Source organism: Saccopteryx bilineata, chromosome 8 (genome assembly GCF_036850765.1).
Source record: "Saccopteryx bilineata isolate mSacBil1 chromosome 8, mSacBil1_pri_phased_curated, whole genome shotgun sequence".
NCBI lineage: Eukaryota > Metazoa > Chordata > Mammalia > Chiroptera > Emballonuridae > Saccopteryx > Saccopteryx bilineata.
The window spans coordinates 54257631-54284493 of record NC_089497.1 but is presented as its reverse complement, the minus strand read 5'-3'; the positions used below and the strand labels follow the sequence as shown (position 1 = coordinate 54284493).

At 39.1% G+C, this 26863-nt stretch overlaps 2 protein-coding genes across 17 annotated transcripts in view; both read right to left on the bottom strand.

Annotated features, from left to right (window-relative positions):
• The window catches only part of UMPS (uridine monophosphate synthetase), a 50495-nt gene extending 32203 nt beyond the window's left edge, over positions 1 to 18292 (bottom strand). Inside the window, exon 1 of the mRNA XM_066240759.1 lies at positions 18099 to 18292. Coding sequence (XP_066096856.1) covers positions 18099 to 18275 — 177 coding nt within the window. The 5' untranslated portion in view covers positions 18276 to 18292. The remainder of the gene's footprint in view (positions 1 to 18098) is intronic.
• A 1428-nt stretch (positions 18293 to 19720) lies between these two features.
• The window catches only part of KALRN (kalirin RhoGEF kinase), a 735103-nt gene continuing 727960 nt past the window's right edge, over positions 19721 to 26863 (bottom strand). For 13 of the 16 annotated variants that reach the window (XM_066240718.1, XM_066240728.1, XM_066240719.1 and 10 more), the window contains one exon: positions 19722 to 26688. In XM_066240718.1, the coding sequence (XP_066096815.1) occupies positions 26143 to 26688 (546 nt within the window). In that variant the 3' untranslated portion in view covers positions 19722 to 26142. Of the gene's footprint in view, positions 26689 to 26863 lie in introns of all 16 variants that reach the window. The other 3 variants (XM_066240744.1, XM_066240745.1, XM_066240722.1) reach the window with 2 other exon arrangements.

Below are 26863 nucleotides of genomic sequence, written 5' to 3'. Positions count from 1 at the left end.
TGACATCAGAGACAGCTTTCTGAAGACACTGACAAGTCCTGTGTACGTTCAACTTAATGTGGAACTTGACTAGTTTGTCTTTACCTGTCTGCTAATGTTAATCAAATAATAGTTACACTTGTTCTTTAGGCTTTTTTTTTTTTTTTTTAAGAGCGAAAGACACAGGGACAGACTAAAGGGAGAGAGATGAGAAGCATCAACTCATAGTTGTGGCTCCTTAGTTGTTCATTTATTACTTTCTCATATGTGCCTTGACCAGGGGGCTCCAGCTGAGCCAGTGAGCCCTTGCTCAAGTCAGAGACCTTGGGCTCAAGCCAGCGACCTTGTACTTCAAGCCAGGGACCATGGGGTAATGTCTATGATCTCATGCTCAACTTGGTGACTCTGTGCTCAAGCTGGTGAGCCTGTGTTCAAGCTGACGACCTCAGAGTTTCGAACCTGGGTCCTCAGCATCCCAGGCCAATGCTCTATCCACTGAGCCACAACTTGGTCAGGCTCTTTAGGCTTTTTTCAAACCTTGTGTATATAATCCAACTATTATTATAATTGCTAAAGGTGTATAAGATAACTTCTGTATTATCAATAATGCTCTAATATGGTTTCTATTTTGAAAGAAATGCTATTGCTAAAAAAAGGGATGTGTTTTAAGAATAGTTCAAAGAAGGTGGATATAATCATGGCCCTTTATAGCTACTGCCAAGGCAAAGGAAATTTACTTAAGAAACTTACTGTCTTCCTGGCCTGTGGAATTTTAGAGAGTAATTTTAATAATTTACAGCATTGTGTTCTTAACCTCTTGGCCCTAATTAAACCTTAAAATTACAACTTCCAATTGGACAACATGTGGAAATCAGGTTAGTAACAGCACTTAAGTACTTCCAATAAGAAGTAAACAGAAACTCATCTCATGGTCAAATTATATAAACTAAAAATGTGTACTGTGTGTCCTCAAACTACAAGTAAATGTTGTACTAGATGCAAAATATACAGAAATAAAGCAGACAGCAAAAAACTTGGATCATAATAGCTTATATAGGGTAAAAAAAGATCCAAAGTGTTTTTCTTAATAAAGGCCCATGGGACCTGTCTTCCATTTACCTTTTCTTTTCTTTAAAGAATAATCATTTAGCCCTGGCCGGATAGCTCGGTTGGTTAGAGTGTTGTCCTGTTCACAACCTGGTCAGGGCACATACAGGAGCAGACTGGTGTCCCTGTTTCTTTCTTTCTTTCTTTCTTTCTTTCTTTTTCTTTCTTTCTTTCTTTCTTTCTTTCTTTCTTTCTTTCTTTCTTTCTTTCTTTCTTTCTTTCTTTCTTTCTTTCTTTCTTTCTTTCTTTCTTTCTTTCTTTCTTTCTTTCTTTCTTTCTTTCTTTCTTTCTTTCTTTCTTTCTTTCTTTCTTTCTTTCTTTCTTTCTTTCTTTCTTTCTTTCTTTCTTTCTTTCTTTCTTTCTTTCTTTCTTTCTTTCTTTCTTTCTTTCTTTCTTTCTTTCTTTCTTTCTTTCTTTCTTTCTTTCTTTCTTTCTTTCTTTCTTTCTTTCTTTCTTTCTTTCTTTCTTTCTTTCTTTCTTTCTTTCTTTCTTTCTTTCTTTCTTTCTTTCTTTCTTTCTTTCTTTCTTTCTTTCTTTCTTTCTTTCTTTCTTTCTTTCTTTCTTTCTTTCTTTCTTTCTTTCTTTCTTTCTTTCTTTCTTTCTTTCTTTCTTTCTTTCTTTCTTTCTTTCTTTCTTTCTTTCTTTCTTTCTTTCTTTCTTTCTTTCTTTCTTTCTTTCTTTCTTTCTTTCTTTCTTTCTTTCTTTCTTTCTTTCTTTCTTTCTTTCTTTCTTTCTTTCTTTCTTTCTTTCTTTCTTTCTTTCTTTCTTTCTTTCTTTCTTTCTTTCTTTCTTTCTTTCTTTCTTTCTTTCTTTCTTTCTTTCTTTCTTTCTTTCTTTCTTTCTTTCTTTCTTTCTTTCTTTCTTTCTTTCTTTCTTTCTTTCTTTCTTTCTTTCTTTCTTTCTTTCTTTCTTTCTTTCTTTCTTTCTTTCTTTCTTTCTTTCTTTCTTTCTTTCTTTCTTTCTTTCTTTCTTTCTTTCTTTCTTTCTTTCTTTCTTTCTTTCTTTCTTTCTTTCTTTCTTTCTTTCTTTCTTTCTTTCTTTCTTTCTCTCTCTCTCTCTCTCTCTCCATCACTAAAATCAATCAATAAAAAAAAATAATAATAATTTGGCCTTGAATGCCATCGGAGGTTACAGTCTTATTCCATTCCCAGTGGTCCATCCCTGCTCAGTCAAACGCGGACTCTAAGACTACCTAGGAATGAATCTTCCTAGCACCATGACTATATTATCCAACCAAAAGATAGGTCATCAATGCGTCCAACGCAGACTCTAAGACTACCTAGGAATGAATCTTCCTAGCACCATGAGACTATATTATCCAACCAAAAGATAGGTCATCAATGCGTCCTTCAGATTGGTTTATGACCAAAAGGGGGGAGTGTTGATCAAAACAGGGGCCACAGACTAAACCTGACAATATCAGGTGAGCCCTGCATGGTGGCCATACAAACTCAGAGACCTAAAGTAACCATACAGTATGACCTGAAATTAAAATTTTCTAACTAAAAATAGTTTGTAGTGGGTAGTCATGTTGTAGGGTGGTGTATTTCTCTAAACAAAAGTCAATGCTTACCTTAACCAAGCCTGTCTGTTGTCTTTTGCATCTACAATCACATATCTGATAACATGTCTTTGAAATATAAGAGTAGTATTTTCCTGCCCCATTCAGGGCAGGAATCCCACAAGAGCAGCTACCAACAGACCCCTTCATTGTTATTGTTATTGTTATGTTGTTAGCTGTTAACTGTCTTATTCCTGCCTATGTAAATTTCAGTGTATACATTTTTATTTTTATCCAATCCCAGAGATTTCCCTGCTTTGCTTTCTCCCGCCTCCCTCTTCTATCACCAATTTCACGTAACAACTCCCTTATGTCTTCCCCTTTGACTCTAAGGCAGTGGTTCTCAAAGTGTGTGCCAGGGTACACTGGTGCACCCTAGAAGATTTCCAGGTGCGCCCTATGGTATTCCAGAGAAATATGTGCCTGTTGGGGACCAAAAAAACAACAGGGTTTGGAGTTTAGATTTTGGGGGGACAGAGGTGTGGGGAATTGGCTGTAAGCTGACAGTCTGCCCAACCCCCCCACCTCACTTGCCTGATTAGGTTGCAAAAGGCTGTTAAGCTGTGGTGCTGGATTGTTTACACTACCTTCCATGTTCCCTGGAAAGACTGGAGGCAAGTTTCTTCTATCCTTTGTTTGGTGTAAAGTTAAGATGATACGTATGGTTTGGGGGGTTTGGATTGATGATTAAACATAAGGAATTGTCTCTTGAAACCTTTTGGATTTCTATAAAAGAAGAATATGTGGCAATATCTAAGAAAGCTTTGAACATTTTACTACAATTTTCAACATCCCATTTAGGGATGTTGAATTAGGATTTTCTACCCTCAACACAAGTAAGAGGAAAAAGAGAGGAATTCTTCAATGTATTGACGAGGAAATGAGAGTTTGCCTTTCAAATATATGCCCAAACATTGAAGAATTCACTAGGACACATCAGGCTCATGTTTCTCATAAACACAAGAGTGAAAAAACTTAACACATTCGTGCTGGGACCTGCCAAATTTACTAAATCTTACTGAGAGTGTATCTATACATATAAAAAGATAACTTTTTTTTATTTTTTTTATTTTTTAACCCTTTTTACGAATTCTAAAAAGCGTAACTCAAAAAATGTAACATAAAAATGTTTTATAATGTCAGAATAAATTTAATTTTGTCATATTTATTTAGTTTAATTACCATAAAAGCACACTTGGACTTTATATTTTTCTTTAATATTTTGATGACTTAATTATTATAACATATTTCTCAGAAATTTGTATATAGTGTGCCTAGAATTATTTGTAGGATTTTAAATGCACCCTAACTTCAAAAAGTTTGAGAACCACTGCTCTAATGAGTAAAATAAGTGATGAAACCTCCATTTTCCAGAGCACTTTCTCAATCTGTGAGACTTTGCTTCCTGACAGTTGTCGACAGTTTGGCTCAAATAAACTCAAACAAATTCTTACAGGTCTGGAAGTTATTTTACATGACAAAAGGCTATAGTAAGAGGCAAGGTCACTACATAATGATAAAGGGAGCAATCCAACTAGTGTATATAATCATTGCAAATATTTATGCATCCAATATAGGAGCACCTAAATATATAAAGCAGATTTTGATGGACACAAAGGGAGAGATCAACAGCAATACAGTAATAGTAGGGGATTTTAACACACCACTGACATCAATGGGTAGATCCTCCAGAGAGAAAATTAACCAAATAACAGTAGCCTTAAATGACACCAGATCAACTGGATTTAACGGATATCTTCAGGGCATTTCACCGCAAAGCAGAAGAATATACATTCTTTTCAAGTTCACATGGTACAAATTCCTAGAGTGGACCACATGTGAGGACACAAAACAGTTCTCAATATATGAGAAGACTGAAATTATATCAAGCATCTTCTCTGACCACAATGGCATAAAACTAGAAATTAACTACAACAGAAAAACTCAAAAATATTCACTCGGAGGCTAAATTGCATATTATTAGATAATGAATGGGTTAACAATGAGATCAAGGAAGAAATTGAAAATTTCCTCTAAACAAATGAAGATGAACATATAACAACCCAAAATATATGGGACACTGTCCCAATAAGCAGTCCTGAAAGGGAAGTTCATAGCATTATAAGCATACTCTAAGAAGCAAGAAAAGTTTCAAACAATCTAACCCTGCACCCAAAAGAACTAGAAAAAGAACACAAAAAAAGCCCAGAGGCTATAGAAGGAAAGAAATAAGGATCACAGCAGAAATAAAATAGAGATTTAAAAAACAATACAAAGGATCAATAAAATAAAGAGCTGGTTCTTTGGTAAGGTAAATAAGATTGATGAACCTTTAACCAGACTCATCAAGAAAAAAAAAGGATCTAAATAAATAAAATTATAAACAAAAGAGAAAAAGTAACAACTGATGTCACAGAAATACAAAGGACTGTAAGAAAATACTAAACTATGAAGAATTATATACCAAAAAAACTGGACAACCTGGGCAAAATACATACATTCCTAGAAACATACAATCTCCAAAACTGAATCTGGAAGAATCAGAAAACCTGAGCAGACAGATTACCACAAATGAAACTGAAAGTTATCAAAAAAACTCCCAGCAAACAAAAGTCCTGGACAGAACAATTTCACAGGTGAATATTGCCAAACATTCAAAGAAGAACTAACACCTATCTTTCTCAAACTATTCCAAAAAATTCAAGAGCAGGGAAGATTTCCAAGCTCATTTTATGAGGCAAGCATTACCTTAATTCCAAAACCAAGTAAAGACACTACAAAGAAAGAAAACTACAGGCAAATATCCCTGATGAACACAGATGCTAAAATTCTCAACAAATTATCAACAAAGCACATTAAAAAGATCATTCACCCTGGCCCTGGCCGGTTGGCTCAGTGGTAGAGCGTCGGCCTGGCGTGCAGAAGTCCCGGGTTCGATTCCCGGCCAGGGCACACAGGAGAAGCGCCCATCTGCTTCTCCACCCGCTCCCCCTCTCCTTCCTCTCTGTCTCTCTTCCCCTCCTGCAGCCGAGGCTCCACTGGAGCAAAGATGGCCCGGGCGCTGGGGATGGCTCCTTGGCCTCTGCCCCAGGCACTAGAGTGGCTCTGGTCGCAACAGAGCGACGCCCCGGAGGGGCAGAGCCCCCTGGTGGGCATGGCGGGTGGATCCCGGTCGGGAGCATGCGGGAGTCTGTCTCTCCCCATTTCCGGCTTCAGAAAAATACAGAAAAAAAAAAAAAAAAAAAGATCATTCACCCTGATCAAGTAGGATTTCTTCCAGGGAGGCAAGACTGGTACGGTATTTGCAAATCAATAAATATGATTCATCACATAAACAAAAGGAAAGATAAAATCACATGATCATATCGATAGATGCAGAGAAAGCATCTGATAAAATCTAGTACCCATTTACCATCAAAACTCTGAGCAAAATGGGAATAGAGGGGACATACTTCAACATAATAAAGGCCATCTATGACAAACCAACAGCCAACATCATACTAAATGGGCAAAAACTAAAAGCAATCCCCTTAAGATCAGGAACAAGACATGGGTGTCCACTTTCACCACTCTCATTTAACATAGTAATGAAAGTCCTAGCCACAGCAATTAGATAAGAAGAAATAAAAGGCATCCAAATTGGAAAGAAGTAATACTGTCTTTATTTGCCGATGACATGATATTGTAAATAGAAAGCCCTAAAGACTCCACCAAAAAACTACTAGACCTGCCTGACCAGGCGGTGGCTCAGTGGATAGAGCATTGGACTGGAATGTGGAGGACCCAGGTTCGAGACCCCGAGGTCGCCAGCTTGAGCGCGGGCTCATCTGGTTTGAGCAAAGCTCACCAGCTTGGACCCAAGGTTGCTGGCTTAAGCAAGGGGTTACTCGGTCTGCTGAAGGCCTGCGGTCAAGGCACATATGAGAAAGCAATCAATGAACAACTAAGGTGTCACAATGAAAAACTAATGATTGATGCTTCTCATCTCTCTCCGTTCCTGTCTGTCCCTATCTATCCCTCTCTCTGACTCTCTCTCTCTCTCTTTATAAAAAAACAAAAATAAAAACAAAAAACAACTACTAGACCTGATGAATCAATTCAGCAAAGTGGCAGGATATAAAATTAATATTCAGAAATCAGTGGCATTTTTATATACCAATAATGAACTGTCAGAAAGAAAAATTAAGACAATCCTATTCACTGTTGAAACAAAATAAATAAATAAAGTTCCTAGAAATAAATTTAACGCAGGAGGTAAAAGACTTGTACTCGGAAAACTGTAAAACATTGAAAAAAAATCTAGCCCTCAGTGGATAGAGAGTTTGCCTGGCATACGGACATCCTGGGTTTGATTACCAGTCAAGGCACACAAGAGGAGCAACTGTCTGCTTCTCTTCCTCTTCTGCTCCTCCTTTACTCCCTCTTCTCCTCCCGCAGCCAGTGGCTCAGCTGGTTAGAGCATCAGCCCCAGGCCCTGAGAATAGCTCGGTTAGTCCAACTGCGTCATCCTAAGGCACTAAAAATAGCTCAGTTGATTCGAGCACTGACCCCACATAGGGTTGATGGTTGGATCCCAGTCAGGGCACACAGGGGAGTCTGTCTCACTATCTCCCCTCCTCTCACTTGGAAAAGGAAAAAAGAAGTCTAGAAAGATACAAACCAGTGGAAGCATATACCGTGTTCAAAGACAGGAAGAATTAACATTCTAAAAATGTCCATATCACCCAAAGCAATCTACAGATTCAATGCAATTCCTATTATAATACCAAGGCATACTTCACAGATCTAGAACAAATATTCCAAAAATTTATATGGAACCAGAAAAGAACCCAAATAGCCTCAGCAATCTTGAAAATGAAGAACAAAGTGGGGGGTATCACACTTCCTGATACCAAGCTATACTACAAGGCCATTGTAATCAAAATAGCCTGGTACTGGCATAAGAACCAGCATACAGATCTATGGAACAGAACAGAGAACCCAAAAATAAATCCATGCCTTTATGGTCAATTAATAATTGAAAAAGGAGGCAAAAGCATACAATGGAGTAAAAACAGTCTCTTTAATAAATGGTGTTGGGAAATTGGACAGGTACATGTGAAAAAATGAAACTAGACCACTGACTTACACCATACACAAGAATAAACTCAAAATGGACAAAAGACTTAAATATGTCATGAAACCATAAAAATCCTAAAAGAAAACATAGGCAGGACAATCTTAAGACATCTCTCCTATATTTTTTCTGATATCTCTCCTCAAGCAAACAAAGGAAAAATAAACAAATGGGACTCCATCAAACTAAAAAAGCTTTTGCACAGCAAAATAAACCATTAACAAAATGAAATGACAACCCATTGAATAAGGGAACATATTTGCTGCTATATCTGATAAGGGGTTAATTTTTTTAAGACTTTATTCATTTTAGAGAGGAGAGAGAGAGAAGGGGGGAGGAGCAGGAAGTATCAACTCCTATATGTGCCCTGACCAGGCAAGCCCAGAGTTTCAAACTGGCGAACTCAGCATTCCAGGTTGACTTTATCCACTGTGCCACCACAAGTCAGGCCTTTGATAAGGGGTTCATAACCAAAACTTATAAAGAACTTATAAAACTCAGCACCAGGAAGGACAAACAACCCAATTAAAAAATGGGCAAATGACTTGAATAGACATTTCTCCAAAGAGGACATAAAAAGGGCCAATAGGCATATGAAAAATTGCTCAATGCTACTAATCATCAGAGAGATCCAAATTAAAATTACAATGAACTATCTATCACCTCACACCTTCCAGAATGACTAACATCAGCAAATCAACAAATAACAAGTGCTGGCAAGGATGTGGAGAAAGGGAACCCTCATGCACTACTGGTGGGAATGCAGGCTCATGCAGCCACTGCAGAAAACAGTACGGCATTTCCTCAAAAAATTAAAAACAAAATTGCTGCCCTGGCCAGTGTCTCAGTGGATAGAGCATTGGCCCGGCGTATGGACATCCCAGGTTCAATTCCCAGTCATGGTACACAGGAGAAGCGATCATCTGCTTCTCCCACCTTCCTTCTCCCCCTCCTGTATCAGAGTGGCTCGACTGGATCAAGTGTGGCCCTGGGTGCTGAGGATAGCTCCCTTGGAGTGCATCGGCCTCAGGTACTAAAAATAGCTTGGTATTCAAGCATCTGCCACAGATGGGATTGCTGGGTAAATACCAGTCAGGGCACATGGAGGAGTCTATCTTACTATCTCCCCTCCTCCCATCTAAAAAAACAACAACACAAAAAACAAAAAAAAAACAAGGAATCTTTTTGTGCCTTATGACACAACTATCCCACTTCTAGGAATATATCCTAAGACTCCCAGAACGCTAATTCAAAAGAAGAAATGCACCCCCATATTCATTGCAGCATTGTTTGTAATAGCCAAGATCTGGAAACAGCCCAACTGTACATTAGCATAGTGGTCCCCAACCTTTTTTGGGCCACAGACAGGTTTAATGTCAGAAAATATTTTCATGGACCGGCCTTTAGGGTGGGACGGATAAATGTATCACGTGACCGAGACGAGCGTCAAGAGTGAGTCTTAGATGAATGTAACAGAGGGAATCTGGTCATTTTTAAAAAATAAAACATCGTTCAGACTTAAATATAAATAAAACAGAAATAATGTAAGTTATTTATTCTTTCTCTGCAGACCAGTACCAAATGACCCATGGACTGGTACCGGTCCACGGCCCGGGGTTTGGGGACCACTGCATTAGCGGAAAAATGGATAAAAAAGCTGTGATACATTTACACAGTGGAATACTACATGGCCACAAAATAAAAGTAAATCTTACCTTTTACAACAGCATGGATGGGTCTGTGAAGATTATTATGCTAAGTGAAATAAACCAGGTAGAGAAAGACAAATACCATATGATTTCACTTATGTGTGGAATCTAATGAACTCAATACACTGTGGAGCAAAACAGAAACAGAGGAATGGTCATAGGGAACAGATGGACAGCTGTCAGAGGGAAGGGGGAAGAAAGGACTAGATCAAAGAAGGTAAAGGTATTAGCGCAAAACATATATACCTAACATGCCTGACCTGTGGTGGCACAGTGGATAAAGCGTCGACCCAGAAGTACTGAGGTCGCCACTTCGAAACCCTGGGCTTGCCTGGTCAAGGCACATATGGGAGTTGATGCTTCCAGCTCCTCCCCCCTTCTCTCTCTCTCTGTCTCTCTCTCCTCTGTCTCTCTCTGTCTCTCTCCCTCTCCTCTCTAAAAATGAATAAATAAAATAAAAAATAAAAATAAAACATATATACAGACAACAGGGTAGCAACAGCCAGAGAGAAAGGGAGGTGGAGGTGGGGGGAGCGGGCAAATGAGGGTGGAAAGAGTCTTGGCACGGGGAACATGATGCAGGTGTTATATTGAATGAAACACTTAAAACCATGTCAACACACTACATTAAAAATAAAAATTAAAAAATTAAAATAGATCACAAGAATAAAGAACTAAAGTAAATGAAGACAAGCAATCTAACAGATAAACAGTTCAAAACATTGGTAATAAAGATGCTCAAATAAGAAGCAACCATCTGCTTCTCATCCCCTCCCTCTCTCCCTTCTTTCTTTTCCTCTCTCACAGCAGTGGCTTAACTGGTTTGAATATTGGCCCCAGGCACTGAGGATAGCTCAGCTGATTTGAGTATCAGCCCCAGACAGGGGTTGCTGAGTGTATCCCAGTCAGGGTGCATGTGGGAGTCTGTCTCTCCTCCTCTCACTTAAAAAAATAATAATAAAAAAAGAAAAGATAAAAAATGTGAATAAGAATGTATGAGAAAGAAAAAATTGGCTCACTGACAAAAGGCAAACAATAATAGCAGTGGATGAACAACTATAAAGCTAATATGAAAGTTAAAAGGCAAATGTAGGAAGATCATGTCTAAGTACAACAATAAATTAAGGGATACAAACAGACACACAAAAGTAAAAAATTATGACAAAAAAAACAAACGTGTGGGTAAGTGTAGAATGTGCAGTTGTTTCAGTATGTGTTTGAACTTAAGCGACCATCAACTAAAAACTGACTGCTATAAACAAAGCTTGGTATATATGAAGCACATGGTAATCACAAACCAAAAATCTGTAAGAGATATACAGGAAATAAAGAGAAAGGAATCCAAAACAAAACAAAACACTACAGAAAGTCATCAACATACAGGAGAAGAGAACAAAAGAACAAAAACAATCAGTAAACAATGAAATGACAATAACTATATTCCTATCAATAATTACCTTAAATATAAATAGACTAATGCTTTAACCAAAAGACATAAGGTAGCTAAAAGGATAAAAAGCAAAAGCCATACATATGTTCTTATAAAAGACCTATTTCAGATCAAAAGTAATGGAAAAAGATAGTTCATCCAAATAGAAATGAAAAAAAAGAAAGACTTTAAAACAAGGGCTGGAGCCCTGGCCAGTTAGCTCAGTGGGTTAAGAGCGTTGCCCTGAAACAACAAGGTTGCGGGTTTGATCCTCGGTTAGGGCACACACAGGAAAGAACCAAAAAATGCACAACTGAGTGGAAAAACAAATACCTCCTTTTCCCCTCCCCCCTCTCTCTCTTCCTCTGTCTTTCTAAAATCAGTAAAAATTAAGCCCTGGCCGGAGAGCTCAGTTGGAGCATGGTCCCAGAGTGCACAGGTTGCCAGTTCGATTCCCCGGTCAGGACACATACAGGAGCAGCTTGATGTTTCTGTCTCTCTCTCTCTCTCTCCCTGCCTCTTTCAAAAACAAAAACAAACCAAAACAACACCACACAAGGGCTGGAAGAAGAGACAAAGAAGTGCATTTCATAATGATAATGATCAATCCAGCAAGAGGATATAACCTTCATAAACATCTCTGCACCCAACACAATAGCACCTAAATATGATATATAAAGCAAATGTTGCAGATATAAATGGACAGTAATATAATCATAGTAGGAAACTTGACCACCCCATTGTCATCAATGGATAGATCTCCCAGATAGAAAACAGTGGCCTCAAATGGCACATTACACTATATGGACTTACCATTTTTAGTACATTTCACTCAAAAGCAACAAAACATGCATTTTTTTCAAGTGCACATGGAACATTTTCCAGGATAGACCACATGTTAGGCTAGAAAACAAGTCTCAGATCTTTTCCAATCGCAATGATTTGAAACTAGAAATCAATTACAAAAAGAAAACTGAAAACCACACAAATATGTGGAGGCTAAACAACATGCTACTAAAACAATGAATGCATTAAAAATGAGATCAAGGAAGAAATCAAAAGATACCTTGAGACAAATGAAAATGAGAACACAATGACCCCAAAATGGTGGGACACAGCCAAAGAAGTTATAAAAGGGAATTTTATAGCAATAACAGGCCTAACTCAAGAAACAAAAAAAAACCCTCAAACAAACTAACCTTACACCTAAAAAAAACTAAAAAAAGAACAAGGCCCAATGTGAACAGAAGGAGACAATAACGATCAGAACAGAAAATAAACAAAATAGATACTAAAAAACAAATAGAAAAGATCAATGAAAAAAAATTGGTAACCCTTTAGCCAGACTCATCAAGAAACAGGGCCCAAATAAAATCAGAAGGGAAAGAGAAGTGACAACTGACATCACAGAAATGCAAAGGATTACAGTGTATTTAAGGAAACACGATAGACAATTATATGCCAACAAATTGGATAACCTAGAAGAAATGGATACATTCCTAGAAACATACAATTTTCCAAACCTGAAACAGGAAGAAACTGAAAATCTTTGAAGTCACTGCTACCTGTTAACAAAATTAAATCAGTAATCAAAACACTCCCAACAAACAAAAGTCCTGGACCAGAGGTCTTCACAGGTAAATTTTACCAAACATTCAAAGAAGAATATCTATCCTTTTTAAACTACTCCAAAAAATTGAAGAGGAGGCATGGCTCCCAAACTCATATGAGACCAGCATTATTACCCTGATACCAAAACCAGAGAAAGATATTACAAAATAATTAGCCTGACCAGGCGGTGGCGCGGTGAGTGTTGGACTGGGACACGGACACAGGTTTGAAACCCCAAGGTCACCAGCTTGAGTGCCAGCTCATTGGGCTTGAGCGCAGGGTCACCAGCTGAGCGAGGGATCATAGAAATGCCCCCATGGTCACTGGCTTGAGCAAGGGGTCACTCGCTCTATTGTAGCTCCCCTCACTCGCTCCCCATCAAGGCACGTATGAGAAAGAAGTCCATGAACAACTAAGGAGCCGCAACAAAGAAATGATGCTTCTCATCTCTCTCCTTTCCTGTCTATCTGTCCCTATCTGTCCCTCTCTCTGACTCTCTCACTGTCTCTGTGGGAAAAAAAGAAAATCGTTGGCTAATATACCTGATGAACTTAGATGCAAAATCTTCAACAAAATATTAGCAACTCGCAGTCAGCAATACAATATAAAGGCCATACACCATGATCAAGTGAGATTTATCCCAAGATGCAAGGGTCACCATCCACATATCAATTAACATGATACGCCATATGAATAAAATGAAGAGCAAAAATAATATGATCATAAAAATGCAGAAAAGTATTTGACAATATCCAACATTCATTTATGATAAAAACTCAGCAAACTGGGTATAGGGAACATACCTCAATATAATAAGGGCCATATACTACAAAACCGCAGCTACCGTCTTTCTCAAAGGTGAAAAGCGATAAGCGTTATCTCTCAGATCGGGAACAAGACAAGGATGTCTACTCTCACCACTTCTATTTGACATACTACTGGAAGTCCTAGTCTTAAAAGAGAAAAAGAAAAAAAGAAATCCAAATTGAAAAGGAAGAAATAAAACTCACTATTTGCAGATAGCATGATACTATATATAGACAATAGTAAAGATTCTACCAAAAAACAATTACAACTAAAAATGAATTAAGTCCAGTTGTAGGATACAAAATTAATATTCAGAAGTTGGTTGAATTTTTATACACTAGCAATAAACTATCATAAAATGTAAATCCCATCTAAATTTGCATCAAACAGAACAAAATACCTAGGAATACATTTAATTGAGGTAAAAAGAACTGTACTTTGAAAACGGTAAGACACTACTGAAAGAAACTGAAGACACAAATAAATAGAAGGATATACTATGTTCATGGATTGGAAAAGTTAAGATTGTTAAAATGTCCATAATACCCAAAGCAATCTACATATTCGATTCAATCCCTATCAAAATACCAATGGCATTTTTCAGAGCTAGAACAAATAATCCTAAAATTTATACAGAACCACAAAAGACCCGAAATAGTCAAAGTAATATAGAGAAAGAAAAAGTTGGAAGTATCAGGCTACCTGATATCAAATTATACAAGGCTATAGTGATCAAAATGTCATGTTACTGACACAAAATCAGACACATAGATTAATGGAATAGAACAGAGAGCTCGGAAATAAACCCGGGCTTATACGGTCAATTAATTTATAACAGAGGAGGCAAGAATATACAATACAATGGTAAGGACAGCTCTTCAATAAAACTGTTGAAAAAACTGGACAGATACATGCACAAAAATGAAACTAGATCACTTTCTTACACTATACACAAGAATAACCTCAAAATGGATTAAAGACTTGAATGTAAAACTCCTAGAAGAAACAGGCAGTAAAGTCTTTGACATCGCTCTTAGTAACATTTTTTGGATATGCCTCAGCAGGCAAGGGGAAAAATTTTTATATATATTTATATATATTTATTTATACACACACATATATAAATAAACAAATGGGACTACATCAAACTGAAGTGTCTACACTGTGAATAAAACCATCAACAAAATGAAAAGAAAAACCTACTGAATGATACATCTGTAAGGGGTTAATATTCAAACTATGTAAGAAACTTATATAACTTAACACACACACAAAAAAAACCTGATTAAAATATGGGCAGAGGACTGAATAGACATCTCTCCAAAGAGGACATACACATGGCCAATAGACATAAGAAAAGATGATCAACATCACTAATCAGCAGAGAAGTACAAATTAAAAACCACAATGAAATACCACCTCACAGAATAGCCACCATCAATAAATCAACAAAAAAGTGTCGGTAAAGATGTGGAGAAAAGGGAACCCATATGTATTGTTGATGAGACTTCAAATTCTTGCAGTAGCTATGGAAAGTATGGAGGTTCCTCAAAAAAATTAAAAAATAGAACCATGATATGGCCCAGCAATTCCACTTCTGAGTGTCTATCGAAAGAAATTAAAAATACTACTTTGAAAAGATATATGTACCCCCTATGTTCACTGCAGAATTATGTACAATAGCCATGATATGGAAACAACCTAGACATCCATCAATAGACAAACGGACAAAGATATAATAGGGGAGGAGAGGGGAGGGGAGGGGAGGGGAGGGCAGGGCAGGGCAGGGCAGGGCAGGGCAGGGAAGGGAGACCAAGCTCACAGATACAGAAATTGGTGGTTTCCGGAGCTGGGGTGGGCGGGGGTGAATGAAATGGGTGAAGGCAGTCAAAAGGTACAAACTGGCCAGTTATAAAATAAGTGTCATGGGGATGTATGCACAGCATGACGACTATAGTTAATGATACTGTATTACATATTTGAAAGTTACTAAGGGAGTAGATTGTGATGATGTGTGGTGATGGATATTAACTAGACTTATTGCAGTGCTCATTTTACAATATATACAATTATTAAATCATTATGTTGTATACCTGAAACTAATATAATGTTTTGTCAATTATACTTCAAAAAAAATCAATGGAAGAATACAAAAATGTTTTTAAAAAATTAATAAGTTTCATACATAAATACAGAAACTATTGTGAGATACTACACTGCTCACAAAAATTAGAGGATATTTTATTGCTTCATATTCATTTTGAAATATCCCCTAATTCTGCTCACAATAATTAAGAGGATATCTTATAGCTTCATATTCATTTTGAAATATCCCCTAATTTTTGTGAGCAGTATATTTTATAATACCCTTTCCACATAAATCATCACATTTTAATGCTAGAATGTATAGTCCCACTCAACACCACCATATTTTATAAAAAGAAAACAAGTACTCAGGTATTTCCAAAGATTAAAAAAAAAAATCTATGAGGTCCTGGCTGGTTGGCTCAGCGGTAGAGCGTCGGCCTGGCGTGCGGGGGACCCGGGTTCAATTCCCGGCCAGGGCACATAGGAGAAGCGCCCATTTGCTTCTCCACCCCCCCCCCCTTCCTCTCTTGTCTCTCTCTTCCCCTCCCACAGCGAGGCTCCACTGGAGCAAAGATGGTCGGGCGCTGGGGATGGCTCCTTGGCCTCTGCCCCAGGCGCTAGAGTGGCTCTGGTCGCAGAGCGACACCCCGGAGGGGCAGAGCATCGCCCCCTGGTGGGCAGAGCATCGCCCCTGGTGGGCGTGCCGGGTGGATCCCGGTCAGGCGCATGTGGGAGTCTGTCTGGCTGTCTCTCCCCGTTTCCAGCTTCAGAAAAATACAAAAAAAGAAAAAAAAATCTATGAATAATTTTAAGTTGCAAAAGATATCATTTCTAGAGTACTGAAAATATTAACATACTATTCTAGAACTGTTAAATCATTCTTTTAAGTCAGTGGTAGTCAACCTGGTCCCTACCGCCCACTAGTGGGCGTTCCAGCTTTCATGGTGGGTGGAAGCAGAGCAACCAAAGTATAAATAAAAAGATAGATTTAACTATAGTAAATTGTTTTATAAAGATTTATTCTGCCAAACTTAGCGAAAATCCGACAGAAAGTACTTGGTAATTATTATTATATGCTTTAACTTGCTGTAGCTCTGCTTTATAAATTTTATAAAGTAAAGTTACTTCCCTACTTTATAAATCACCATTACTGTGGAGCTGGTGGGCAGTTGGAAAATTTTACTAATAACAGAGATACAAAAGTGGGCAGTAGGTATAAAAAGGTTGACTACTCCTGGACTAGGTCTTCTAATAAAAAAGTGGTGTATTTTTAACAAGTCGTTAGTTGATACGTGACTAAACGTTACTGTTTGATACTAGATCTTGGTGTGGGCATGTGATTTTTGATAGTTAATTTGGAAGGAGTTCGGGACATTGAGAGACCTGGGTATAACAGAACTTCTTAAATATCTACTTCATACAAATAATGTCTCAATATTTGCACCTAAACTCTAACTTTCTAGTAGTAATATTGAATTACATTAGTACATAAAATAATGCCTTTCTGAAATAATCAAGATATTATACTCTGTCAAAATTTGCAAATTATGTTTTAATTTTATGCTTATAACAGTTGTAAATAACTCAATACAGAAAATTTTTAACATGTAGAGACATGCAGGAAATATTTTAATTTACAATTTTAAATTTCAGTTTGCATATTTTTGTTGTGAAGAACTAGTATAGAATTATTAGTAAAAGTTATTCAAACATGAATATATGTTGCATGAGGATCAAATTCTTTGGAAACAGTGGAATGAAAATTTGAGTTCCCCCCAAATGTAAATTTTTCCTCTTATAGTCTAGCATTTTCTTTTTCTTCCTTTTTAAATGTAGATATTGGGTATCAAATCAGTATAGCATTATATTCAATCTAGACAGAACTTCTGTGTAATGGAAATGTTCTATACCTGCACTGTCCAATATGGTAGCCACCAGTAGTCCATATGACTTTGAACTTAAAAATTCATAATACTCGATATTCACATGTGGCTAATAGCAGCTCTACCGAACAGCAACTCAGATCCTTCTATTCAAGCCTTGTCCGCAGTTCTGCGGGCAGCTTACTACAGGTGCATAACCTCAGGCCCTCTTGGATCTATCTATTCAATCATATTACACCTTTTAACAAATCCCCATGTGATTCGTATATAGTCAAAGTTTGAGAAGCACTGTGTTAGCAAACGCTAATTTGTGGGAAGGTTTTCCTTGTATTGACCAAAAAAACCTACCTCCCTGAAATGTCCACCCTCAGGCCTTAATTCCTGCTCCTGGTCACAACGTACAAAATCAAAACCCCCTACTAAGAAACAGCCCTTCCAAATACTTGAGCAGCTACTAAATCTTCCCTTACCCACCTTTTCCCTTCTCCACATCTAATTTTCTCGACGTTAAATACACGAACTCCTTCAACCACTTCTATGAGAGGCAGGGCCCTAAATTGGAGTCCCAACTCTTGCAAAGCACGTGTCAAAGTCGATGAGTCAAAGAGCAGGCTGCTCTCTGGGTCCCCACGACACTAACAGTCCGAGCCTCTGGGCTTTTGAAACAGACCCCCTCCCTCCAGGCCGACAGTAGGGTAGGGTCGACCCTTCAGCTTGGCTCTTTTGCTCTCACTCGCAGCCCAACCCTTCATCCCCTGGTCCCCATTTCCACCACCCAGCGCAGCTCTTCCCTTTCCCGGGCTGACACCTGACTCAGAAGACGTGGTCGAGACACGATGCCCCGCAGGTCTATGTAGACCGGGGAAGACAGCCCGCTCTTCAGCACGAAGTTCCCAAACTTGAAAGCCTGCACGTCGTACAGACCCGTTACCAATGACTGCAAAACAGCTCCCGCAGCCGCCATCGCGACAGGGTACATACACATTGGCTCTAAATGCTGAAACGCGCCAACACCGCGGCGCTCCGGTGACGTCACAGAGGAGGCCCCGCCCCGCCCCCTTTTCCGGGTGCCCAGCGTGCTCCCTGCGCGCGCCTTGGGGGGCAAGGTAGTGAGCTCCCGGGGCGGTAGTTAACCTTCCCCGAGATTTATGCTTATGCTGCGGTCTCTGGGTGGGCTCGATGAAATTTAAAGCCCCGAATAGTTAGATCGGCCCCGAGATTATGGAGCCAAGTTCAGTGTCCCTTTAATTATCTCTACTACTTGGCCAACTATGTCGTTATTTGCTTGTTGAGGAATTAATCACGCCCCCCCCGCTACACACCCCAACCGCTTTCTCCAAGTAGAGGGAAAGTTCTCTAAGACAGAGACCTTTTCTCAATTCTGTTAACGGCGTGGCGTCCGTCACGTGACAACGTCCGCAATTTGCGCGGGGGACATTGAAGCCCTTAGCAGGTTCATTACCTCTCCTGTTGGCGCTGTGTGTCCTGGAGGAGGACGTCTGTTTATTCCTCTAAATAGCTCAAGTGCTTGGCACATAATAACGTGTACTGCTGATGAAGAGTGGGAGAGTAACCTGGGCTGCCAATCCGAAAATACAAGCGTATTCGGTCTTTACAAAAAAAAAATCCCTTAAAGTGGAGGAAATTTTCATTAATTATATAAGGAAAATAACTTGTAAGGTCATAGGGCTAATGATTATTACTCATCAAATGGATTCTGATTTCAATATTTTTAATGAATATCTGCATTTTCTCTGGTGAGATGTGCTGACCAGCCACTGTGCAGAGCCCCGTGCATTGACAGTTGTTTTTCATTTAAAATAAATGCAGTAAAATCTTGATGAAATAGAAGCCAAATATTAAAACATTTTGTTCTTATTGGCAAAATAAGCGCATCAAAACACATCGATCTCTAACACTCTAGCGACACTGTACTATGAATCAGTCTTGATTGCACTTGGGTGGCACATGCAGAATCTTTCAAAGCCGGATCATGTCTGCATTAGCTACTCCAGATCCCACGAGCTCATATTATGATGCATAAATTTGTGAGATCCAGCCCAAACAGCCAGCTGATGTGCTAACAAAGCTGCCATATAAAACAGTAGAATGAAGTTAGCAATGCACACCTGAGGTTTATTCGGCATTTTATTTTTATAAAGAAATGCCCTGGAATACTTCTCTAGGCTACAAAATTGTTGCTTTCTATTCAAAACCCAGGGCAAAAGTGTTGTAATAATAATGTGATTCTTTTACCTTGTCAAATGCTTTCATATAGTTGGAGAAAGAGAGAAAAAAATTACTTTTTTTGAACAAAGATTTTAATGAGAAAGAAAACAAAAAGACCACCAAAAATTATCTTCAGTATAGTATATTTATAGGAATGCATAACTTGTGAGATGTACACTTTGAAGTTTCATCCATAACTTATGACATTTACTGTAGTAATAACAAGACAGCAGGTCATCACTTTACATTACACGTGAGTGAATTTGACTTACAAATAAAATATTTACAACCTACCTTTACAAAATGACATTGTGTGCATACAAAATGAACAACTGCAGAAAAATTAAAAAATAAGACAACCAAAATCCAGAAGATACACTTAAGGCAGACCAGCAAGACACTGAAATAATTAAGGCTGTGGAATTCTTCTGCACCTTGAAAATATAGAGCTATTTATCAATACTGTGGAGTGAATTTAAACCAATTGTTACAAGCCTGATGGAAGAATGTACTTATATGTATATGTGTAATGGTCCCTATGGGGAAACCTGTCCACTTATGGATAAGGCCCTTTATCTGAACGGCCAGAGAAGCCACCCCAAACTCTCAAAAGACTTGGTGGGGAGGAGTCACTCAAAACCAAGAGGTGCCAATGCAGTTTGCAAACCAACTGTTAATAATTCAAATATAAAGGTACTTCTGACTCTGTATAAACATAATAACTTAAGTGATGGCTCCATAATGTTTTAGGCTTTGTTGATTTGGTTTTGTGGACTTCAAAAGACAGCAAATAATTCGTAATTGAGTAGGATCTAACTCTACCCATCAGCCCTAATGGTTTTGAATGGCCCTGAATGGTTTCCCAATAGAAAAATTGACCCACCTGGGCTGTCTTCAAATGGATAGATTTCTGCATATGAGCAATAACATATACATACATATTATACACTATATATACATGTACAGATGTACATATATCCATATTTTCCAACAGTTTGCACTTTGATCACTACTGTTCTCTGACTAGGATCCCACTCTGAAGAGGATGTTGAGTTTTTTCACAGTCTTCACATTTGTCTTAAGTACGTTTTACTCACCTTTCCCATAGAGTAGGCCGAAGTTTGGCAGAAACAGAGGTAAAAGCACCAGGGTCAAAAAAATCAAACACAGAGCTGACAAATATGGCTTAAATTAGTAAGAGAAGATGAATGTTTGTTAACTTCAGATTCATAGCAACAGTCTTTGAGATCATGGTAACAGTTCCCATGATGCTCCTGGGTGTGGATTCATTTCTTGATAGCAGTCAGGCACAGAAGGGACTCTATGCTGGAGAGTCCTGGGCGAGCTAAGTTAGCTTGCTTCAATCAAGCCTCAGGAATTGGGACTACAAGAATTTTATTTGCGCATTTTTTTCCACCACCCTCTCTTTTATCAGTTATCCTCACTATCCAAAATAAGTTATCTGAAAAGTTTATCCTGAACACGTGAATAGAAACTAAATCTGATCACAGTTTGGTCAGCAAACAGGCTAACAGGAAAGCACAAAACCCTGTGAGGATTCATTTCAGGCTTTCTGTAAATGTCCCTTTAAAATGAAAATTTGTCTTAGAGTAATTGCTTTTTCTTCTCCTCTAACCTCTACATATATTAAAAACGAGGAAGAAAATGTGGTCTATGATTTTTCTGTGTTCTATTTCTCTGTAGATTTCTCACATGAATAGTATTTTCTAAATGTCTGGTGCTGTGGACAAGTTTCAGCCCTTTTTAACTCTCTAGAATTAATGAAACAAGGAGAGCCTTATAGTTTTAGAAAATGAATATTAACACAGTAGCTACCCTTTTCTTAGTGGAGTATGTGTAAACCTTATCTTTCCTAACCCTGACCCAGATTTACTCATTCATTTCCAAATTATAACTAGATTTTAAATAGTTAAGAAAAACCATAATATAAAGCAATCCCCTGAAAGCTTACACTGTGTTTGCCTAGCCCCGCCCCACAGAGATGTACAATAGAGAAAGGAATGGGTCCGCATTCCTCAAAATGGAGCAAGGAACAGTATTTGCACATTAGTCCTACTACAGAAACCTCTTCTGTGTGGAATAGTTCCTCCTCTATCAAATTCATGGAACATTTTAGTTAATACACAGAAATACCACTATGTCATTTATAACTTATTTGCTCCCTCATATTCTCACCAGTCTACATTTCCTTGCTCTTTCACATAGACAAGAAGCAAGTAATGACTAGCCCAAGGCCACAAAGTCACAGAGACTATGAGAAAGCAAATAATGATACTCCTGAAAAAACCTAATTATCTGAAAAGGAAAAAGATCCAAGGTTTTCTTTCCCTCCGGAGCCCAATAGTTCTATTTATTTGTATACCTGTGCGTTTAGTTTGCGTCTTCTATAGTGGATGACTGTGAGACTCTGAAGAAATGAGATCAGAAGATATTTTATTCTCACTTCTGCCCTCCCAGTGAGGAAAGTGGCTGTTTGGGTTCTCTGCCAATTTTTCCAGAGCACGAAGCTTGAGAAGAGAGAGGAGCGGTTGCAATGGAGGGCATCTTACTCTTTGTGTCTGCCATATGAAATACTGGAGAAATAGTTTATCAACGTAAGACTTCAATCAGCTCTCCTAACCTTTTTCTGTAGACAAGCTTTTAAATGATCAAAATTACAGGCTAAGACCAAATAACATTTAGACAAAGAGCACCTAGTCCTTCCAATTAAAATCAGTTTATAGAATTTACCATATTTTTCACTCCATAAGACACACTTTTCCCTCCCAAAATTGGAAGGGAAAATGCCCGTACATCTTATGGAGTGAAAATACATTATTTTATTAAATATTTTTAACACACCATTTGGTTCAGAATATTTTTTTTTCTTATTTTCCTTCTTAAAACCCTAGGTGTGTCTTAAGGTCAGGTGCATCTTAGGGAGCGAAAAATACAGTAACATGATGAGTTTGCAAAATGGTATCTAAAGATGTGAATATTGAAAACCTGGAATGTTCAAAGTTCCTATCAATAAAATTTTTAGCACTGGCAGTGTGTAGCACTTAAAAAAAAAATCCAAGTATTTTCTAGACATCCCAACTAAGGTATTCTTCCAACATTCCTATGACGTTAATGTCTGCCCCTCCCCCCCCCCCAACTCCCATTTTAACAATGGGGACACACGGGGCAGAAAAACAAAGACTTTCTGTAAGAAAGGACGAATCAGGAATAGCTGAGCTTAAAACTCAAGAATTCCTAGGCTCACCCTACATTCAGATGTTTTCATTTAAAAGACATTATAAAATAAAGAAAAATGCTTCAATATCAGTCAATCTAAATACAATGAATGCTGTATCTCCCCTCCTCCCCGCTGAAAGGCACTACTAGTATAAAGGCTTTGTGAACCACAAAGCAGTGAAGCCAGCTCTTCCTCTGCCTCCTCGACTCCCCCAAGATTGTTTGTGGCTGTGAGTCCCGAAGGGCCCTGCCAACATGACACTTCTTTGCTGAAAAATGTTCCCACATTCAGCTATAAGTGGGTATGAATCCATTTAGTTTGAAACAATTGTAAAAGATGCAGTAAATCATTATACCTTTTAAAAAATAACTATGCGTTGTCCTGATCTCTCCCTTCTTTTTCTATCCCACCTTTACAAAAGGAAACAAAAAAACTTCAAACCCTATGCCATGCAAGAAATTTGTGACTTTAATCAACAATTTATTTCTCCCAGTTCAACTAGACCTTCACTTTCACTAATTCCTCATTAACTTTTTATTTCAAAGACCACCGTGATTATAGAAGTGGACTGTTTTCTCTTCCCTCTTTTCTAACCTAAAGGAGGAAATATCTCTTCCAAAACAGATACAAGAAAGTGGTCCCTGGTCCTCCATCCCTCACATTTGCCTACAGAGCAACCTCAAGTACATTTCCCAGCCCTGTTCTAGGATTCCTCGTTACTTCCAACTTCTACGGAGCATTCTTGAACCAGGACGGCCATCTTATCCCTGTTGGGAAGGACTAGAAGCTTTGCAAACAGGGAGCTTCCCTATTAGTTTCCTTCAGTTACCAAACTATATAAAATATACCCTTTCTCTTGGGGCCTCTATTAAATTTGTTCTACTCTAACGATTGTACTTTGGCTCCAGTTAACAACATCAAACTATTTTTCATATCTATGCCCTTCCTGTCCTGTCTTCTCCCTTCCCCAACAACGGCCACTGGGGTGGGGGGATATTCCATGCAACCTCATGTCTGGATCACCCCCACTCTGCTGTAGAAGCTGATAGAAAAGCTTTGGCTCTAACATTCTGTCAACCGCCCTCCCCATGCGATTCCAGCAATGCTCTCCGGTGCAGTCTGTGCACCCTTGTCCTAGGCCCTGTCCTTCCCAAGCAGAAACTCAGCTGGTCCCCTACATGGTCATAAACACTCAAAAAGGCTCAGCACGGGGCTCTTTAGCCACCGTCTATGTGGACAGAACACAACTTGCCAAGCCATACTGTGTGGACGTTTGGAATCCTCAGTGCCTGTACTCTAGCTCGTGACGAGCCTAGGGCACCAGGCTGTCTTCTTTTATGCTGTCTCCTAATGAAGACATGTTTACTAAAAGAGTTTTCAGTAAATTGTTATAAATTTTAAAATACTATGTCATAGAGCATTTGTATATACATGTGTTTTTAAATGCAGACTGCGAGGGGTTGTCAAGAGAGCGCTCTGAGGAAAGGATCCTTGATCACCCAGGGTCATTTGAAAATGAGGAAATGATTACCGTCATAGTCAGTTTCCACATATTTGGTTAATCCTGAAAATGCGAAGTGCTATGTAGTCTTATTGCTTATACTTTCTACTACTTTATTCATGTATAGTCTTGGATGGGATGAAGTAGAGGGTAGATGGGGAAATTGCCTTTGAAATCAGTGGAAAAGAATGATGAGTATTTTTCATTCTGCATTTCCACTGTGAGATGAAGTGTTTTTATAGATTGAAGTTCAGGCTTGGTCTCCACCGTTCTTTGTCATTTAGACAGGCTTGGAGTTCTATTCATCCTTCATCGACTCTGCTTGCACTTCTGTGCGGCATGATTTCCATTTGCTCAGTCCTCTTATAGGGACAGAAGCAACACCATTAAACCTGATTTGGACAGACACTTGAGTCATATTTTCTAAATATTATTTGCTTAACTGCTTGTTTCAAAACACATTCTAGAAAACAAAGGGTGAATTGTGTACAAACATAAAAACAACAACGCTTTCCAAAACCAACAAAAGAAGAAAAACCATGAAATGCCCAGGTTTAATTGTTTTTCCACTAGCAGAAAAAAGGGCAGTTAATAGTCATCTAGTATGGAGAATTTACATCAGAAAGCAGCATGGGCCTCAAAGTGCTAGTAGTCCCTCTAGTCCCGGGAAACATTGGCGGCTGAGTTGGTGGTACGTATTGTGATCGCAGCTAAAATGCAATGCTCTATCAGGGAGCTGATGTATCAGCTTTTATTCCATGGCTTCAAAAAGGACTTGGGACCAGGCCTTAAAAAGGCCTGTATGGCTGCCTCCTTTGGGTGAGCACCACCTTGCTTCTACAAGGGGTTAGAAATCAAGTAAGCTGACTTTCTGAGGACTGCGGTCTACAGCTGTCCAGGACAGCAGAAAGTGTGGTCCCGGTGTTCCGAGAAACTGTGGGAAAGGTTGCCATCTGCCCTTTTGTATGAACCTGTTCTATTCGCCATCCATTTCAAAGCAAGTGTAGACATAAAAATAGCCCACAACTCTCACTGTATTTGGACTCCTTCCCCAGCAGGCCTTCCTGCCAGATTGACGCTGAGCTGCCAGTGAATTTGGGAGTAGCATTTCATATACAGAACCCATGTTAGTCAAATGCCTGTGCCCGAGAGAGAAATCTGCTCGTTCACAGGTGGCAGAAGGGTAATTGCTTTCTCTTAATGCACAGGTTCTGGTAAAAGATTTCTATACAAGATTTATAAAATGCTCTAAAAAACTCGTCATCTAATTGTGCTTAGTCAAAACAATGTAATGCTTCGGTAAATAAATAACTGTCTTAACTGGAGCACTCAAAGTTACTTATGGTTGATTTCATATAAATCTCTATAATTATAAAACTCTGAAACCTGAATGGAATATATTTTACTGTATGAGTATATGTATCCAACTCACAAACTATATCCTAATCTAAACCAGACCAGTTGGCATACAGGACATCTCTGTGAAATAGAACATTTTGCTTAGAATTTCAGCGAAGGCAGGAGCCTTTTACACTCACTGCAGTGAGCTGAGGTTTTGCCCAGCTACCCACTCAATTTCGGATGCACAATTAAAACTCTGTAACAGCTAATATGCTTGTTATCCTTGCCCCTCTTTGTCATTCTCTCTGTGATGTTCTCCTTCCTTTGTCTCTTCTGCATGACCTTCTGAAAAGCCCCTGGATTTCGAGTGATTTTACTGCTGCTCAGACCCTGAATAACCACCGACAAGGTTTAAGAGGTACCATCTCTCAATCCAGAGAACTGCATGGAGCGAAATAATGAACAGAATTATTTACAGAAACATTCAGTCTCGCTTTGGTTCACACTACACTTCCATGTGAAACCTCAAGGCCTGGGACATGGTTACGTCCCTTGGTTTACCCGGTTCACAATGTAGCTCTTGACGTTGGGAATAGGCCGCACATCGTTCTGATGCTTGCGGCGCTCTATGAAGCACGCCAGGCGGGAGGTGTCCAGAGGGATCTTGGAGTAGCTGCCGCTGTGGGGCTGCAGCCAGGGGTGCTGCAGGCAGGTGGCCGCCGTGGGCCGCCTCCGGAAGTCTTCCTGTAAGATCACATTGATGAAGTCTCTGGCGGCATTGCTCACGCCACAGAAGTACTCATGGGGAAAGCTGAAGTCCACTCGGCAAACGTTGATGCATGTCTCCTCTTTGCTCTCATCCAAGAAGGGGGAGACCCCACTCAGCATGACATAGGTCAGAACCCCGATGCTCCAGATGTCAGTGCCCAGGGACACAGGGATGCCTTGGATCACTTCTGGGGCTGCAAACTCAGGGTTCCCCAGCAGGTGGTGGATGTGGAAGTGACCGGAGATCTGCACAGCGTCCTCCAAGTCAATGAGTTTCACTCGAGGCACTGGAATCCGCAGGTCAATGAGCAGGTTTTCAGGCTGAGGAGACCCAGGAAGGCCGGGAGAAGAGAAGGCAAGTTCAGCTCTGTGTTCTGACTATTAGTAGGACTCCATTAGTTCAAACACAGTTCTGCTAAATTTGGATTAAGCCTATTGTGTATGGGACAGTCCCTCTGTAACGTGCATAGGAGGCTTCAAACTAAGCTAAACCGAG